General features: G+C 51.9%; 2 protein-coding genes across 5 annotated transcripts in view; both read right to left on the bottom strand.

The window, feature by feature from the left end:
• Positions 1-360: 360 nt before the first annotated feature.
• On the bottom strand, positions 361-4589 carry CRYBB3 (crystallin beta B3). Its single transcript, XM_027577052.1, has 5 exons — positions 4515-4589; positions 3111-3229; positions 2457-2589; positions 1464-1606; positions 361-526 (listed from the first exon to the last, which is right to left on the bottom strand). The coding sequence occupies exons 1-5, from the start codon at positions 4587-4589 to the stop codon at positions 361-363; spliced, it is 636 nt and encodes a 211-aa protein (XP_027432853.1).
• Positions 4590-7805: 3216 nt separating this feature from the next.
• The window catches only part of KIAA1671 (KIAA1671 ortholog), a 150678-nt gene continuing 141784 nt past the window's right edge, over positions 7806-16699 (bottom strand). For all 4 annotated transcript variants that reach the window (XM_027575846.2, XM_027575849.2, XM_027575848.2 and 1 more), the window contains 2 exons: positions 14275-14357; positions 7806-13122 (listed from right to left, as the gene is read on the bottom strand). In XM_027575846.2, the coding sequence (XP_027431647.2) occupies positions 14279-14357 (79 nt within the window). In that variant the 3' untranslated portion in view covers positions 7806-13122; positions 14275-14278. The remainder of the gene's footprint in view (positions 13123-14274; positions 14358-16699) is intronic.

The raw sequence follows: 16699 nt of genomic DNA, 5'->3' as shown, positions 1-16699 counted from the left end.
GCTAGAAAGATGGGTGGGTGGAAGGATGGATAGATGGGTGGACAGACTGACAGACGGAAACACAGGAATACAAACACAAAATCAGGGCAAGATGTGCATGTGATTCTGCTAAAACAACTAGAGCTTAGGGCAGGAACCCAGCTCACAGCCCCCTTGGTGGTTCTCAGAGCCCTAAAGCCCCAGTCCCCTCAAGAAGTGAACGCAGAGGAACATGGCAGGTGGGGGACCGGCCCCAGGCTTTATTGAGCAGATTCCGGGGAAGGGGGGACAGGCAGACCATCACCCTGGCCCTGGAGCCTCCTCTTCTTGCCTCTGTTGCCCCCCCAGGGCGGGCCTGGGCCACTGGGGCCTGGGCGCCCTTCAGCTGCTGAGGAAGCAGCCCCGCTTGTGCCACTTCTGGTCCCGGATGCGGCGCACAGACTGCAGCTGCGGCTGGTTGGCGTCCCACTCGTTCCAGTGGCGGTACTCGCCGCGCTCGAACACGTACTGGCGCCCGCGGTAGCCGGGGAACTCATAGCCAACCCACCTGCCGGGCACCAAGGTCCGGGTGAGGACGGTCAGCTTCCCACCTCCAGCCAGGCCAAGCCTTTTACAGCCAGCATCTGAGCACGCTCTCTGCCTGCCTAAATTCCTCCCTGGCTCCCCAGCGCCCTCCGGATGAATTCAAACTCCCTCCCCTGCTCACAGGTCCTTCGCGAACCATCTCCAGCCTCATCCCTCAACGTTCCTCCTTCACACCCCACGCTCCAACCTCTCTGACTCTACTTTCCTTGAAGCGGAGTGTCTCTGAGCCCTTACACATGCCGTTCCTTCTGCCTGGAACACTCTTCCTCGTCTTATCATGTCCACCTCCCCTTCCATTCATATTCTTTACAGCTCAATGTATATGTCTCCTCCTCCAGGAAAGCCCTTGCTGACTCCCCTGGGCTGAATCCACTGCATGGTGGGGACTCCCAGAGCCCCAGTGTGTCCCCCATCATAATCCTGATCACAGTGAATTGTGGATACCTGTCTACTTGCCTCCCTAGCAGACTGACATTCTTGGCGGCAGAGGCTGTGTAATTCTTGTTCTCCCCATACTCTGCACATAGAAATGCTCAGTAAAAAGTTGTTAAGTAAATTATCATCAGGGAAAGGTGGCACCTTTCAAAGCTCAACCCCAGATCTCAAGCCCATAGGGTGAGATGTAGTCACTGGCAAAGGGAAGGTGATCTTAAGATTGCATTAACAGAAGTATTAAGCCTAGAAGGAAGGAGGTGATGTACTATGTACTCTCCTATGTGCTATTCAGGTCATACCCAGAGAACCACTGTGTCACTTCTTACCCTGGTAAGAAGGACCAGGACTATGGAAAGGACCTAGAAGAGCAGGGAGCGGCTGCTGTGTAGGAAACACAGTGAACAGAGATTCTCTCTGGAGCCAGAGGACGGGGCAGGGACAGGAGTGGGGAATGGGTCCCTTACGTTCCATTGATGGCCCGGATGCTCGCCACGCGATCCTGGAAGCCATGAGCCCAGAGGCTGGGCACGTCGTCGTCCACTATTTCCATCTTGCGGCCGCTGAAGGCTGGGTTCTCGAACAGGTGCAGCTTGTGATCCGGGCCATCCTGGGGGCGGGGTCACAGGGTGAGCCGGCTGCTCCCATGCTCAGAGCAGGGGTCGTGAGGTGCGGGAAAGAGTCCAGTGACCACAGAGCCCCCGAGCCCAATGCCTGAGGATTCCCAAGAGGCCTGCAGGAGGGACGGGGACTAGGGCGGTTCCTCCAGAGCCACTCTCCTTAGGAATCTCAGAGCCAGGGAGCCATGAAACCCAGAGGGGACTTTTCAGCTCTTGTGAAACTCCATCACTTAGCAGATAGGGAAACTGAGGCACAGAGAGGCCGGAAGGAGACAAAAATCAGTAACATAGGAGGATTCCCTGTTTACTAAACCAGGTTCGGATGTGGTCTTCCTAGCTTTCCTCTCAGTGTCGTCCAAGCAGGTAAATGTTACTGTGACAAGGAGAGAGGCCTGGAGCGGCCACCGAGTGTGGGGGGAGCAGGTGGGGGAGCAGAGCAACATTTAAATGTGTCACTGTGGACCGAGTCCCTTCCGGGTGTTTGGGAAAGGCAAGCGAAGACCCATTTACTTGCTGAAGCTCCTTTTTGAACATGTTGCTTTGAGCACAATCCCGATCCGAGGCTGGGCCACGAGGCTCCTGATTTGCAGTAGGGTTACACAGGGAAGTGTCAATGCCGTGCTGGCGGATTCAAGATGTGAATCCTGGTGTCCCAATCTCCAGCCCCGGGACCATTCAACGGCCAACTTCCCCTCGCCCCATGCAATCTTTTAGGCCAGAGGTGAAGAGGGCCCTTCCCAAGCCAGGTCCGAACCAGCCCCGCCCTCCGCTGAGCTTGTGCGGGGAGCTTGGCCGACCAGCTTCTAGGAGTTCCCTGAAGCGGGCAGGAGCTGTACTTACGATGTGCAGAGGCCGGAGGGACAGGAGGCTGTCACTGTGGTGGCTGTTGGACCAGGCGTCCCAGCGAGGGTAGTCCCCCTTCTCCAGGACAAACTGCTCCCCACGGAAGGCTCTGCGCTCAAACGCCAGCCACCTGTAGGAGGAGGCCAGCCTGGGTCCCACGTCTAGCGAGGGAAGGGCCCTCAAGCTGCTGACCTTTGACCTTGAACCCTCCCTCCAACCCTACCGCGGACCCCTGGTCCAGGTATTTGAGCAGCTCCTAGAACATACTGGAAGCTGAGACTCTGAGCCAGAAAAATCATACAGGGAAACAGTATGAAGAATCTGTTTTATGTGCAGCCTCTGTGTAGGTGTTCAGGAATGTCCTTTCAATGTCTGGCACATAGTAGGCAATCCAAAGACAAATTCCTCTCCCAGCTCCTCCTCTTTATTATTACATTGTTATTATTTATGTGCATCTTTCCATTCATTTTCACAAAAACTCTGAAGTGCATGCCACCATTAAGCCCATTAGACAGATGGGAAAACTGAGGCCAGAGATGGGGAGGGAGTCACTTAACGGCCCCACAGCACATCTAGAACTGGAACCCGGACCTCCTGACGCCCAGGAGGCTCGGGGCTGCGAGGAGGGGGCTGGGGGGTCCAGGTACTCACGGCCCAGACTCCACCTGGATGGAGCCCACCTTCTCCAGCAGGCTCTCTGTCAGGCTGGGGCACTCGGCTGAGAGCTCGCATCGCTTACCCTGGAAGTTCTCCATTTCATACACGATCACCTGAAAGGGCAGCATCCTGAGCATCCCATGGGGGTCGGGCTCCCCCATCCAGCCCCCAGACCCTGGCCTGCACAGTCTCCCTTGGGGCAGGGCGGGGAGGTACCATCCCCTGGGCTCCATCCCCTCTGCCTTGGAGTGCCTCCAGCCAGCATCGGCCACGGGCTTGCGCTGCCCCCTCGTGGCCACGGAGGGGAACGCCTCCCGGAACCTCCAATTAAACCAGGGATTGCAACCAGTATCTGGCAGGAACCAGGCCCCAATCTAAGAGAGTGAAGTGACCTAGGGAAGGAAACGAAGCCGCCTATGGCCAGGAGGGAATGTGGGCCCCATTTTAAACTTTCCAAGAGAGGCCGGAAAACTATATTTCCCTGAATGCGAAATTTCCCTGTGGAGGACAAAGGAAAACACCCGTTGGCAACCTCTGGGTTGCCCTTCACCTGTCCCACGCCCAGAGAGAAAGAGGCTGCAAAGGAGGAGGAAGGCTTAGCCTCTCTTATCCACCTAGAAGCACAAACTGTCTTCGGAGAAGGTCCCTGGGGTACATCTGTTCTGGTCATTTTATAGAAGGCTCAGAAAGTGTAAGTCACTTGTCCCGGGCTGCACAGCAAATTAGGTAGAGGCACCAGGATTCAAAGAAGTGGGCTGGCTCCTTTCTCCCCTGTCCTGGTGGGCAGGGCATGGCCCACAGATGCCAGAGGAGCCAGGAAGCCCTGACAGAGGCACCCACCTTTGTGGTGGGCATCTGCCTCTGGGGCTTTGCAAAGGCCTTTAGAAGTCACTAGACCAGCCGTGTGCTCCCACCAATCAGGCCCAGGGCCAGGCAGGCCCCTGCTTCTTGGACTCCGTCTCAGATTAAAGCCCCCAGGGATAGCTCAGAGAGCGAAGAGCCAACAAATTCCAGCCGTTGGAATCCTCCTTGGCACCAGCTCTGGGGGCTGAGACAGGGAGCATTGCTCCCATTTTCCAGATGGGGCTGTTGAGGCCCACAGAAGCCGGGGAACTAGCCTGAGGTCAGGCAGGAGAGTCAGCACCATGTCTCCTGAGACCCCCCGCCCCCGGGCCTCTGTGCCCCACTGAGTCAGGCTGCGTTTGTGCGACCAGTTCCCTTCTGCAGATGAGGACACAGAAGAGAGAAGATGCAGCACGACCGTGGTGAGCGAGGTGTCTCCCTGGCCCCTGATGGCTGGAAGGGCCGCTGCTCCTTTCTGCCTGGCAGGGAAGCTGACCCCGAGGCTCGAGAGCAGCCCCAGGCCCACAGATCCTGGGACCCCTCCCTGCCCTGTACCTTGTAGCTGCCTCCAAGGCCTCCATGGCTCTTGCCAGTTGCAGCCTGCTCCGGCGCTCCGTGCTGTTCTGCCATCTCCCCAGGAACACCTCTGGCTCCAACCAAAGGAAAATGAGTGCGGCACCAGCGCCCCCCCCCCCCGCCCCCGGGGCCACACTAGGTGTTGATGTGATTGAAGTCAAGGATGAGCTCCAGAGCCGGGCTGCCTATGGGATGTGGTCATCACTCACTGCATTCGGTCATTCAGTCATTCAACAAACACCCACCGAGCGCCCATCATGGCCCATAAGGACCGGGACAGTCAGTGCGCTCAGGATCCCTGTTTGATAGAGGGATATCCTGAGGCCCAGTGAGGTGAAGCCACTTCCACAAGGCACACAGTGAGGGAGCCGCCAAGATTGGGCCTGGCTCCAAAGTGCATGCCCTTCCCCTACACCCAACTGCTTCCCCCCTGAGACAGGGTTCTTCAAGTTCTGTGTGGATGCACCATCCCTGGACCTTGGCCAGAGGGTGGGCTTCAGCGGTGTCCCTCTACAGGGATCTCTCCCACCTCCACGCTCTGGGCCAGTCTTTTGTTCATTCTTTCCTCTGTCCACCAAAGATTCCATGAGCATCAGCTCAGTGCCTGGCCTGGTGCTGCGTGACCGGGATGAACAGGAGACCACAGACTGGTGGGAGATGGACAGACAGACATCTAGAGAACGCATGATGCGGGGGACTGAGTCCGGGACACCTTGGTCAGCCCAGTTTCCATACATTCGGTTATTCATTCCACATGCATTTATGAAGCACTTATTATGTACGAGCCACTTAAAGAGACACAGACAGAGACAGTTCCCCTTCATCCCTGTGGGGACCGTGACACACAACACTGGCCTTGTGGCAGTCATGACGAGGTAGTCATGGGAGGATTCTCATGATCCCCATGACACACAGATGCACAGGACTGTTCTACAGTTTATCAGCACACACACACACACACACACACACACGCACACATGCACACACGCACACACGCATGCACACACGCATGCACATGCACACACTCCTGTGATCACACAGTCCCATCACACCCACCGAACACGACAGCCCCCCATCTCTCACATATGCCCCTTTCAGACACCCACAGTGGTCCACAAGGCACACACATCTACACCCCACACTCTGGCAGGCACAGCTGCGTGGCCCGTGTGCTCTGGACACAGGCCAAGTGAGGCACAGCCTGCAGGCTGCCTGTCTTGCTTATGCCCAGCCTCCACAGGACAAAGGGCCTGGTCCAGCTCCTGGAGGACTCCCAGGATCCTTGGCAACCCCCAGATTTGCTCACTCCCCTTCCTCCACTGCGCTCAGTCTTTGGAGGCCCCCTTCCCTAAGCACATGCCCAGGGGCTCCACCCTGGCTGCCTCCCTCGGACACCAGTTGGGCTTGGTGGCTGGATTGGGTCCTCCCTCTTGGCTCCAACCCTTAAGTGAATCCCCAGTTTGTGCAGGGGCCAGCCGTGCACGCCCCACGGAGATCCCCAAAGGCCTGGGCCTGCCAGGGCAGCCCTCGCTTCCCCGCCCCTGCCCGTCCCAGAATGAACCTGCTGCTGTAGCCTCGGGAAGAACAGAGGGGCCAGCACCGTCTGCAGACAATCTGCCTTTGCTAGCAGTGCCCTATTTATGGGCGCTTTTCGACGGCCCAGCACATCCCAGCCTGCTGAGGCAGCGCCCTGTCCACCCAATTCCGTTCGGGCCATTTCACTCCAATAGCGGGCCCAGGAGGCCCCAGTGCCTATGTCCCTCCACCATGACCCCTGATGGCGTCCTGGGGACAGATGGACCTCATCAGCTTTGTGGGAAGTCTGAGCGCCGGCGGGCAGGGGGCATTGGGGTGTAAAGCTCTCCAGTGCCCCCCAACTCCCTTTCTGGGGCTTCCTGGAGCCATCACCTTCCTGTTTGGGCAAAGGACATCCTTGGAAGGACACCAGCTCTTAAAGCGAGGGACCCCAGAATCACTCAATTTTCCCATGGGCCACATGGCCTGAATTTTAAATCAGATCACCCTAAATATAACCCCCGAATTAGGTTTCCACGGGATGCTGTAACAGACCCAACAAAGGTTTATTTTCTTCATGTAGAAGGCATACCCCACAGACAGCTCCCATTTATTGAAGACCTACTGTTTGCAAGGCACTGCACCAGCTTCCTGAACATTATGTTTAATCTTCCCCCAGCCCTCTTGAGGGAAGGAATTGCCATCCCCATTTTATAGATGGCTCAGAAACTGAGTTCAGAGAGGTGAAGCCATTTACCCAAAGTCACACAGCAGAGAAGGAGGAGGGGTTGGCTTGCCACAGGGCCCAGATCTTAGCTTCAACAGAAATAAAGGTGATCATGATAGTCACCTAATTTGCGACCCCAAAAAACAAACAAACACAGACAAACAGAAACCAAGAAAACAATCCAAATCAAAATCCTAGGCCCGTGCATTTTCTAAGTATGATTAATGATTATCGGAAGACTAAAATGAAAAGAGCGCCAAGGAGTGAATTGTTACGGAACAGGGTTTGGTTTTGTTGTGATTTTTTGGCTAAAATCCTCCAGTCAGCCTAAAACTCAGTCCCCCCGCACCCCTGGAGATGGTGATGGGACAGTGTGGGTGGCAGCTGCCCTCTGGAAGCAGGTGGACCTGTGTGACCTTGGGTGAACTACTGGAGGTCAGCAACAACCGTAAATGGACAACCACGGAGAGATCGTGGAACAAAGCGCTTGGCTCGGGCTGCTACTTCCTTGCTTCCATTCACTGAGGATCCTGCCCACTATTGGCAGTTCAAACCCAGGGACTACCTCCTGCTGGGGACCACGGAACGCAGAGTTGGATTCGACCCCTTAACTTGGGATGCAGCCGTCACCTGCTAGGGATCTAAGGGGTAAGAAAGAGGTGGTGTGACTTCCTCGCATCAGATCCTTTAGGATCCCAAGGAACTACTGTGTGCCCAGCACCTTCACATGCCCTGTCTTCTTTCCTTCAACTCTTGCCCACTAAGGTCTCTCTCACCAACGCCCAATTTGGAGTTCCAATGCTCAGCGATATCCCACAGCTGGGAGGAGGCAGAATGAGGATTCCAGCCCACGCTGAATGGAAATCCTGCTTTGTCTCCACAGGTCCCCCTCTCCCAGGACCCCAGCTCCCCCCTTCCTGCCACGCGGCCCCCAGCTCAGCACAGACAACAGACCGACTCAGCTGGTGACGGGCATGCATGCATGGGAGAGCCCATTCATCCACACACTGACACACCAAGTTCTTCAGTGCAACTTGCATCGAAGCTTTATTTGCTATTTTCATGGTCTGAATGCAACATCTTTGTACATGCAAAGGTCATCCTGTCTAATGGCAGTTGACCAGATTCCCAACTGTTCTTCTGTGCGTATGAAACCTCTTTACAGTTACAAAATATAAAAGCACTTGTAGATACCCAATACTATGTGAGGTCCAGGAAGCCCCATTTGTTTTAACGTTAAAAATATAGGTTTTTCTAGATGAATGCTCAGTCACGCGATTAGATTCTTTCTGGGATTGGATAAAGTGCCTGTCGTCCACCTTCTTCTGTTCAGAACCCCCTTAGAGCTTGTGAATTCATAAGGCAATTGCAAGAACGCCAGCAGGCAGCAGGTGTAACTTTCCTACACACGGGACTCAAGTTTTTCTACTGTGACTCAAATTTTATCTCCGGAAGGGACTCAGAAGAAATGCTAGGAAAATATATAGTGTATTTGTATGTATTTCTGCTCTCCGCCCCTTCTTACAAAGTGTTTTGAGGATCAGAATCATCTGGGAAGTGCATCACTTCTAGGATATTGGTATGATTTAGGAAACAACACAGTACAAAATATCTTCCGTAACACAATATATTACTTTTGCGAGCCCCCTATTTACAGGATCTATAAGGCTATTTGGAATGAGACCAGTAAAAAAGCTCAAATTGTTCTTTAGACAACGGCATGATTTTTGTTTGTTTGGTTGTTGTTGTTGTTGTTGTTGTTTTGTCTTTTTTTGCAGACGTGATACCACTGGGGATTGTCAAAAAAAAAGGGCCGGTCTGAATCATGGAGGGAGATGTTCAGGTACCAGGTTAGAGGGTGACTATTTAAGGAGATTTAAGGGAGGGGGAGAAGCTGATTGATTTTAAGGGTTAATTTGCCAGGAACCTCAGGCTGATTTTCCAGAACACAGATTTCTGCACCCCTCCCTGCAGGAACCAATCCCAACAAAAGAAAGCAAATTCTAGAGCGGGGGGAAGCCAAAGGGGAGAGCCTGGCGAAGACCCGGCATGCTTGTGCCCACTGGCTTCCCACGTGGCTCTGCATTTCCAGAACCTCAGCTTGCCCAAAACCCCGACAGGGTTGACTTGTAGCAGCCTCTCGGCAGAGCCCGGATCCATGGCTCCCTAGGTGGCTGTAGCCCGAGGTGGACCCCCTTCCAGATGTGGAGTGGGTCCCGCCTGCTTCAAGTGGTTCGCTCCATGTCAATACGGTCCCTCTTCCCCCGTGGAATCACGATGCCGTGGGAGTTTTGCTTCCACATTAGAACGCGTGGTGGAGGAAGAAAGGCACAGTTGAAGCTGCAGGAGGCTTCCCCATTTACTCCAGTGACTTGTCATGGTGTAAATTAGGGGCGAGGGTGTCCCCCCCTTGGATAGACCTTTTCTCCTGCCTCTACATCCCTCGGGCTCACCCTGAAATGCTAGTTTACACACAGGCTAAGTAATCTGGCTTCCTGTATGAAGGGACGGGACTGGGGGGTGCAGGGGGACCACAGGGATTGAGGGGGAAACACAGAACTGGAGAGTGAGAGGCAGGCTCAACAGCGTCCTCCGTGGGACACAGTCTTCCACGCCGGCCCAAGTTGCCTTTAAAAAAGCATTTAGTTTTGGAGGTGATTTGACCCCACGCCTGTGGATTTTCAGCTGTATGATTATGCCTAGCTCCTGGGGCAATCTGGGGGCATTGTGATGAAAAAATGCACAAGCGTTAAGTGGACAAGGCGGCCACCAGGGCCGAGTGCGAGCAGCTGAGCTCCCCTCTGGGGGGCGGGGGCACGCCATGGGGGTTTCCTCCACTCCCTTGCACAGCCTCCAAGCTCTGGGACCTCAGGCCTGCGTCTATTTCGATGCTTGCTCCTTAGCAATACCTAGAGTTGGCCTCACTTCCTTGGACGCACAAAGGCAAACACATTTGTCTGAGAGCACAGGACTTGGCTTGTCCCCCTGGAAGAGCTCCCATCTGATTGTCCTTTTCCCGAATCCTGGATAACCTGAGGCCGTCAGGTCTGTGTCACTCCAAACCCCCCCATGAAACAACACGAGGCTTCGGCCTCACCAGAATTTCTCTGGTGGCACCAAGGAATTCTCTGTAAAACTGATTCTTGAGGCCTCACCATGGGATTTCATAGGCCAAAGGCCTCTGTTTCATCAGGCAAGGGCCACGAAGAAGGGGATCTAGATACAGACTTATCAAAACACCAGCCATCAAAATGCTGATGTGCAAAGGGTGTGTGTGTTTGTGTGTCTGTAGACAGATTGTACATACATAGAGATTTGCTTTCTGTGCAAGACTTTCATTTAAGGAGAGCCAAAGGCCCCCAGGAAGGTGATTGGATGAGGGCAGATGACTTGATTGCATACAGACAATTAAGGCATATTAAGTTAGTTTAAAAAGAGATAAATTTCCAAACGTGGCTCCAGGCAAACTCAAGAAACTAGCATACAAACGGCTCGCTTGGCACCAGAAAGCACTCGGCTTAGAAAGAGGGAAAAACCAACGACACGCTTGCCCAGCTATCTGCAAAAGTTCCAAGCATCAGCCACTTCTAACCTGGTTGCAATGAGCATAGTGGGATCCAGATGTCAAGGGGAGCCTGCATGGAGAGGGTGCTTCCTGACCCACTGGGAGGGTCCGCTCTGCAGTGGAGAGGTGAGGCTGCTCTCGTCAGTTTCAAGGGGGGTGGACTTTGTATGTCCTAATCAGCAAGGAATTAAATGGATTTTTGTTTCCAAGCAAGGTGTGGGAGGTTGGGCAAAAGATCTCCAGGTTCATTTCATGTTCAAGTGTTTTTCTTCCCTGTTGGGTATACTTGGGCTAAAACATAACTAATTAAGAATTGGGGGGTTTTGCATGGTAGCTATAGTCTCACTGAACAAAGTAGGTTTATTCCTACTGTCCAAGATGGTACCAAGGGGCCCTTGCCACCTGAAGGAAAGACAGCAGCCAGGAAGAGTTGGTCAGAACATGAGGAGTGTCCTTCAAGGGGACCTATGGCCCTGGAGAGCCACCGCATCAAAATTGTTTTAAAACATTAACCAGATCTCAGGGCGCCTGGATGGCTCAGTTGGTTAAGCATCTGACTCCTGATCTTAGCTCAGGTCTTGATCTCAGGGTCATGAGTTCAAGCCCTGCGTTGGGCTCCATGCTGGGCGTGAAGCCTTCTTAAAAACAAAACAAAACAGAACATTAACTGGATCTCAAAGAAAGAAAGAAGGAAAGGAAAGAAAAATCACCCAAAGCAGCAGTTCCTGGAGGAATCAAATTTCCACCCAAGGGCCACAGATAACAGAATGACCACTACCTCGGGGAATGAAAAGGACACAAACTTATCAAGCAGGGCCAAAGCTCCGGACACAGATGCATGAGGCTTCCAGATGCAAAAGGCTGGGTGGGTGGCAGGGTCCAACAACAGCCCCTGGGTAGCCAAAGGTCAGCCAAAGTGCAGATTGGGGGAGGGGGCAGGGCTTCAGTCCCTGTCCATGGTGCTGAACCTGGAGAAACAGGATTGGCCCTCCACCCCTCACCCCCACCCCCAAGAGAAGGAAGAGATGGCAAAGGGTGAAGGAAGAAGAGATGGGGGAGACAAATGGAGACTCCTGGAGACGCGGCCAGGGAGAAGGAAGGTATGTTTTGACACCATTTGCAAATAATGGGTTTATCAAGAAAGATTTTCATGTCTTGGAAAAGTCAGTGGGGTGGGCGTGCATGTGGCCCATCCCTTCCCTCTCTAGCCTCAGAAAACTCAGCCCTGGGGCCCCTCAGCAGTCACAGGGGGCCCTATGAACTGCCCCAAGCATCTTTCTCACCAACGGGCATCTCCCAGGCAAGGTTGGCACACAGTTTATGGCAACTCCAGGCATGGCAGGTGGCCAGTCAAGCACATCTGGGATGTCTGCTGGAGTCTTGGGTTTCAGACGTGGAGGAGGCTGGTGTTGAGGATTTCCAAAAAGAAAGACCACGTAGGGAGTGCCTACGACCCCCAGAGGTCTTAGAGATTCCTGGGAATGAGCTTAGAGCTAGCAAGAAAAAAAAAAAAAAAAAAGAGGCAAAGCAAAACCTGTACTTTGTCACCTGGCATCCAGCACTTCTGTCCAGAGAAGGATTTCAGCAAGACCCTTCCCTTCCTGCATTTGGACCTAAAGGAAGCACTTGGTCAGGCAGAGTTGGCAGGGGGTAGGGTGGGGGAGTGGCAGAAGGAAGAGGGGAGAGAAACAGAAGAACCCCCTCCCTCCCATTCACGCATTTGTTCCAATTTGGAATGATGCTTCCATCTTGGGCAGTGTTCAAAAAAGACTGGAGAAGAAGATTCTCAGGGTGGGTCTGATGTTTGGGTGCGAAAGGCACTGCCATCGGGCTGCCTTTGATGAACCTTGAGGCCAAGGGACAATGGTCACTCCACAGAAATCAGAGCTCAAATGAAAAGAAATCAGGAAAATATATATACAAAGGTGACAACTGGAATTTTCTTTTAAAAAACACAGATGGGTTAAGATAACCTGAGATGATCGGATACATCAAGCCAATTATTCACACATCTTTTCTTCTGCTCTTGAACGTAAAAAACATATACATACCAAATTTCAAAGAAAGCTGGCTGAATTATTGCTTTAACGCCTTCTAAAGCAAACCAAAGTGACGTATAATGAGCAGGTCGTCTATGCGCACAGCCCCATTGTGACGATAAATACACTTGAAACAAGAAGGTGGTATGTTTAAAAAATTGGAGCTGCTGAGTCTTGGGAGAGGGAAGGAGATGGAACTCGCCCATAAAGCAATCACAACCCAACCCCGTGACCCTGCCTTGGGCCACAATCACGGCAGGAAACGGAGTTTCTTCTTCCTTGGCAACAGGCTTTTGAAAGGACCTGCCCTGGTGGTGGGGGGGGGGTGGCGAGGGGAGAGGTGCTCTCACAATACAGGTGTTTTCCAGAACCCAGGGAGATAGTCCAGCCTCAGACTGACGGTCCCGAAGTGATGTCTACGGTGGGTAGAAATGCACAGTATTCACATAAAACACAAAGCCACCAGCATGGACAATTCTGGGCAGGCTGGCTTCATCCTCAGCCTCAAGTGTTGTCTGGGGAGACGTGCAAGGGCTTGAGGAGAGCAGGTCTTCGCACCCCAATTGGCAGTGGTGGGGGGGGAGCCTGTGGAGAGGCAGGAGGCACGGGGCCGTGTTCTCCACCCCACTGGAAGGGCCCAGGGAGGGAGCCTTGTGCAGGAAGGAATGGCATCAGCGTGGCCTCATCTTCGGGTTCTGACAGTTAAGGCTTCTATTTGTTAGACGTGGCAGTGACCGTTGTCTGGAAAGGAAGGGACAGTCCTGGCGTCAGCAAGAGGAACATGGGACCCTAGGTGTCTCGGCCATCAAGCCTTTAAATCTTGTCTGGTATTCTCCAAGACGGCCATCCCCCCATCCCCACAGGCCACAGGCCACAGGCCAGGAAAGGTGACTTTTTTTTTTGGAGTCGGGTGAGGAAGGTGGCAGGTGGCCTGCTGCACCTGCAGTAGAACCCACGTGAAGTTTAGGGTCAGGTGAGGGTTCCAGCCTGTTTCCTCAAATGGATGGCTGGAAGGTTCAGAGAGATACCACATGTAGAGCACTACACACAAAAATCAACACAGGATCCCATTCCTTATCCGAAACCTTGAGCACAGATTACCTGGGAATTTAGAATTTGGGGGGGGGGTTATTATATACACAGATACACATGCATATGTGCACACATACATATTATGAAATGCCCCCATAATATACCCGCAGCGTAACGTACAGACATCCACACGGTCAGGTTTTGCCACTAAGCAGGTCATGAAAACGCTTTGTGGTCAGTGTTTTCTGCATCTGAGGTCTCCGGCTAAGGGGCTGGCAGGTCTCCTGGGCTGCTCACATCAGAGCCAGCTTTCAGGGGGCATGAGCCATATGCTCCTACACCTAGGACTGACCGCCAGCACTTTAGTGCCTCCTCAGTAAGCCCCGGGGACCCCTCAGTGACATGGGCGCTATTACCCATTTTACAGATGGGGAACCTGAAGTTCCCCTGAGATACGAAGTCATTTGGGACCCACACCAGGGCATATCTAATCATTTGACTTTTTTAAAATCCTTTTTTTATTTCAAGTTAAATTTTAATCATATAGGTTGTATATGAATGTAAAAATTGGAGACATTTCAGATTAAGCTAACCCCTGATGTCCTGCCTTTCCACTCCATAAAAGGGTTTTGAGATGCAGTGATTAGTGTGTGAGCCCAGAGCCTAGGTTATCTGGCTCCTCGACCAGGCTGCCCACCTGGGTTTTTTTCCCCTAAGAGGAAACAGATCAGCACTACCCTCTTTATTGGAACCCAGAACACCCGCACCCGTTTTCCCTTGTCTCTCCTAGGATACAACACCTCGAGTCTCTGACCCTTTTGTCTCCTGGTCCAGGTTCCTCACTGAGTCCCCACTTCATACCTGCTCAAGCTTGGTTCTCATACAGGCTTTGCCTCTTCTTGGATTTTAGCTCCTTTAACCACTGGGGAGAGGGCTCTTCCGACCTGAAACCACAAAGCCAGTGAGAGTCAACTGCGAGCCAGCCTGAGGGCTCCTTGCGGGCAGGGCTGTGAGGTACCTGACCCCGCATCCTCAGTGCCCAGGTGATGCTGAGCCGGGCACTTGCAGGTGGTAAAGATGCCATGTTAATGTGATCGATGAGCAAGAAACAGGAATTAAACAAAGCACCCAACAACAAGGAAACATAAATGAATCACGGTACGCCCATTCTATGAAATAATCTGTAGCTGTGAAGTCACACTGACACATGAATTATCTCCATCCATCCATCACCCCAGGCATGCCTCCATCCTTCTAGTTCTCAACCCAGGTAAATGCCCATGATGGTTAATTGTATGTGTCAACTCGGCTAGGCCATGGTACCTAGATATTTGGTTGAACATTGTTCTAGATGGTTCTGTGAAGGCATTTTTAAAGACGAAATTAGTATTTAAATCAGTCGGCTTTCAGTAAAGCAGATTACCCTCCTTATTAGGGGTGGGCCTCATCTAATCAGTTGAAGACCTTAATAGAAAAAGACTGACCTCCCCAGAAGAAGAGGGAATTCTGATCACAGACTGCTTTGGGGACTCAAACTACAATATTGGTTCTTCCCTGAGTCTCTAGCCTACTGGCCTGCCCTTCAGATTTTGCACTTGGTGGTACTACCCACGATTGGGGGAGCCAGTTCCTTAAAATCAATCTCAATCTCAATTTCTAACTCTCTCTCCCTCTTCTCTCTCTCTCTCTCCCTCCCTTCCTCCCCCTGCTTCTGTGTGTGTCTGTGTATATACACATCCTATTGGTTCTGTTTCTTTGGAGAACACTGACTAACATGATGTCCATGAGACACAGATAGATGCCTTATGTTTACCAAACGGTAACACGTGACCATTTGGGGGAGGTAAGGTTTAACTTTTTTAAAGTGAAGAACACACATGCAGAAAACTACTCAAACCATAAGTGTGCAGGTCAGTGAGTCTTCTCAAAGTGAATATATTCGAGCAGCCACCATCTCAATCATGACACTCCCAAGTATTTTAGTTTTCACTTTCTTCATGGACTTTGCTGTGTTCTCAGAAGTGCTTATAGCGAGACCATACCACCCTAACAAAAGCCATAAAGTCATGACTCTTCACAACTCTTTTCAAGAAAAAGATCGTTTTTATGAAGTGTGTGTAAAGGCCTTGGGAAAATGGCCCACATGAAACACGTAACAGGAAAAGAAGCTACATGTATGTTGTGATCTCAACTACATTTTAAAAATCAAAATGGAAGAAGAGATGGCCCGATGTCACACTGGTGGTCTTTGGGGGGTGGGATCATGGGTGACTTTGTTTTCTGCTTTATATTCTTTTTATATTTTCCAAAAATTTTTTTTAAGATTTTATTTATTTATTTGACAGAGAGAGACACAGCGAGAGAGGGAACACAAGCAGGGGGAGAGGGAGAAGCAGGCTTCCCACAGAGCAGGGAGCCGGATGCGGGGCTCGATCCCAGGATTCTGGGATCATGACTTGAGCCGAAGGCAGACACTTAGTGACTGGGCCACCCAGGTGCCCCTATATTTTCCAAAATTTCTATGGTGAGCATATACTACTTTATTTTTTTAAATTTTATTTTATTATGTCATCACCATAGAGTACATCATTAGATTTTGATGTAGTGTTCCATGATTCACTGTTTGCATATAACACCCAGTGCTCCATGCAGAACGCGCCCTCCTTAATACCCATCGCCGAGCTCACCCATCCCCCTAGCCCCTCCCCTCTAGAACCTTCAGTTTGTTGCTCGGAGTCCATCGTCTCTCATGGTTTGTCTCCCCCTCCCATTTCCTCCCTTCATTTTCCCTTCCTTCTCCTAATGTCCTCCACGCTATTCTTTATGTTCCACAAATAAGTGAAACCATATGATAATTGACTTTCTCTGCTTGACCTATTTCACTTAGCATAGTCTTGATAGAATGGCAAAAATTGACAAGGCAAGAAACAACAAATGTTGGAGAGGTTGTGGAGAAAGGGGAACCCTCTTACACTGTTGGTGGGAATGCAAGGTGGTGCAGCCACTTTGGAAAACAGTGTGGAAGTGCCTCAAAAAATTAAAAACAGAGCTGCCCTGTGACCCAGCAATTGCACTCCCGGGCATTTACCCCGAAGATACAGATGTAGTGAAAAGAAGGGCCACATGCACCCCCATGTTCATAGCAGCAGTGTCCGCAATAGCCAAACCGTGGAAAGAGCCGAGATGCCCTTCAACAGACGAACGGATAAAGAAGATGTGGTCCATATATACGATGGAATGTTACTCAGCCGTCAGAAAGGATGAATACCCAACTTTTACATCAACA

The sequence above is a fragment of the Zalophus californianus genome, chromosome 14 (genome assembly GCF_009762305.2).
Source record: "Zalophus californianus isolate mZalCal1 chromosome 14, mZalCal1.pri.v2, whole genome shotgun sequence".
NCBI classification, from domain to species: Eukaryota; Metazoa; Chordata; class Mammalia; order Carnivora; family Otariidae; genus Zalophus; species Zalophus californianus.
Note: the sequence above shows the minus strand (reverse complement) of the source record. Positions and strands in the feature narration are given on the sequence as shown.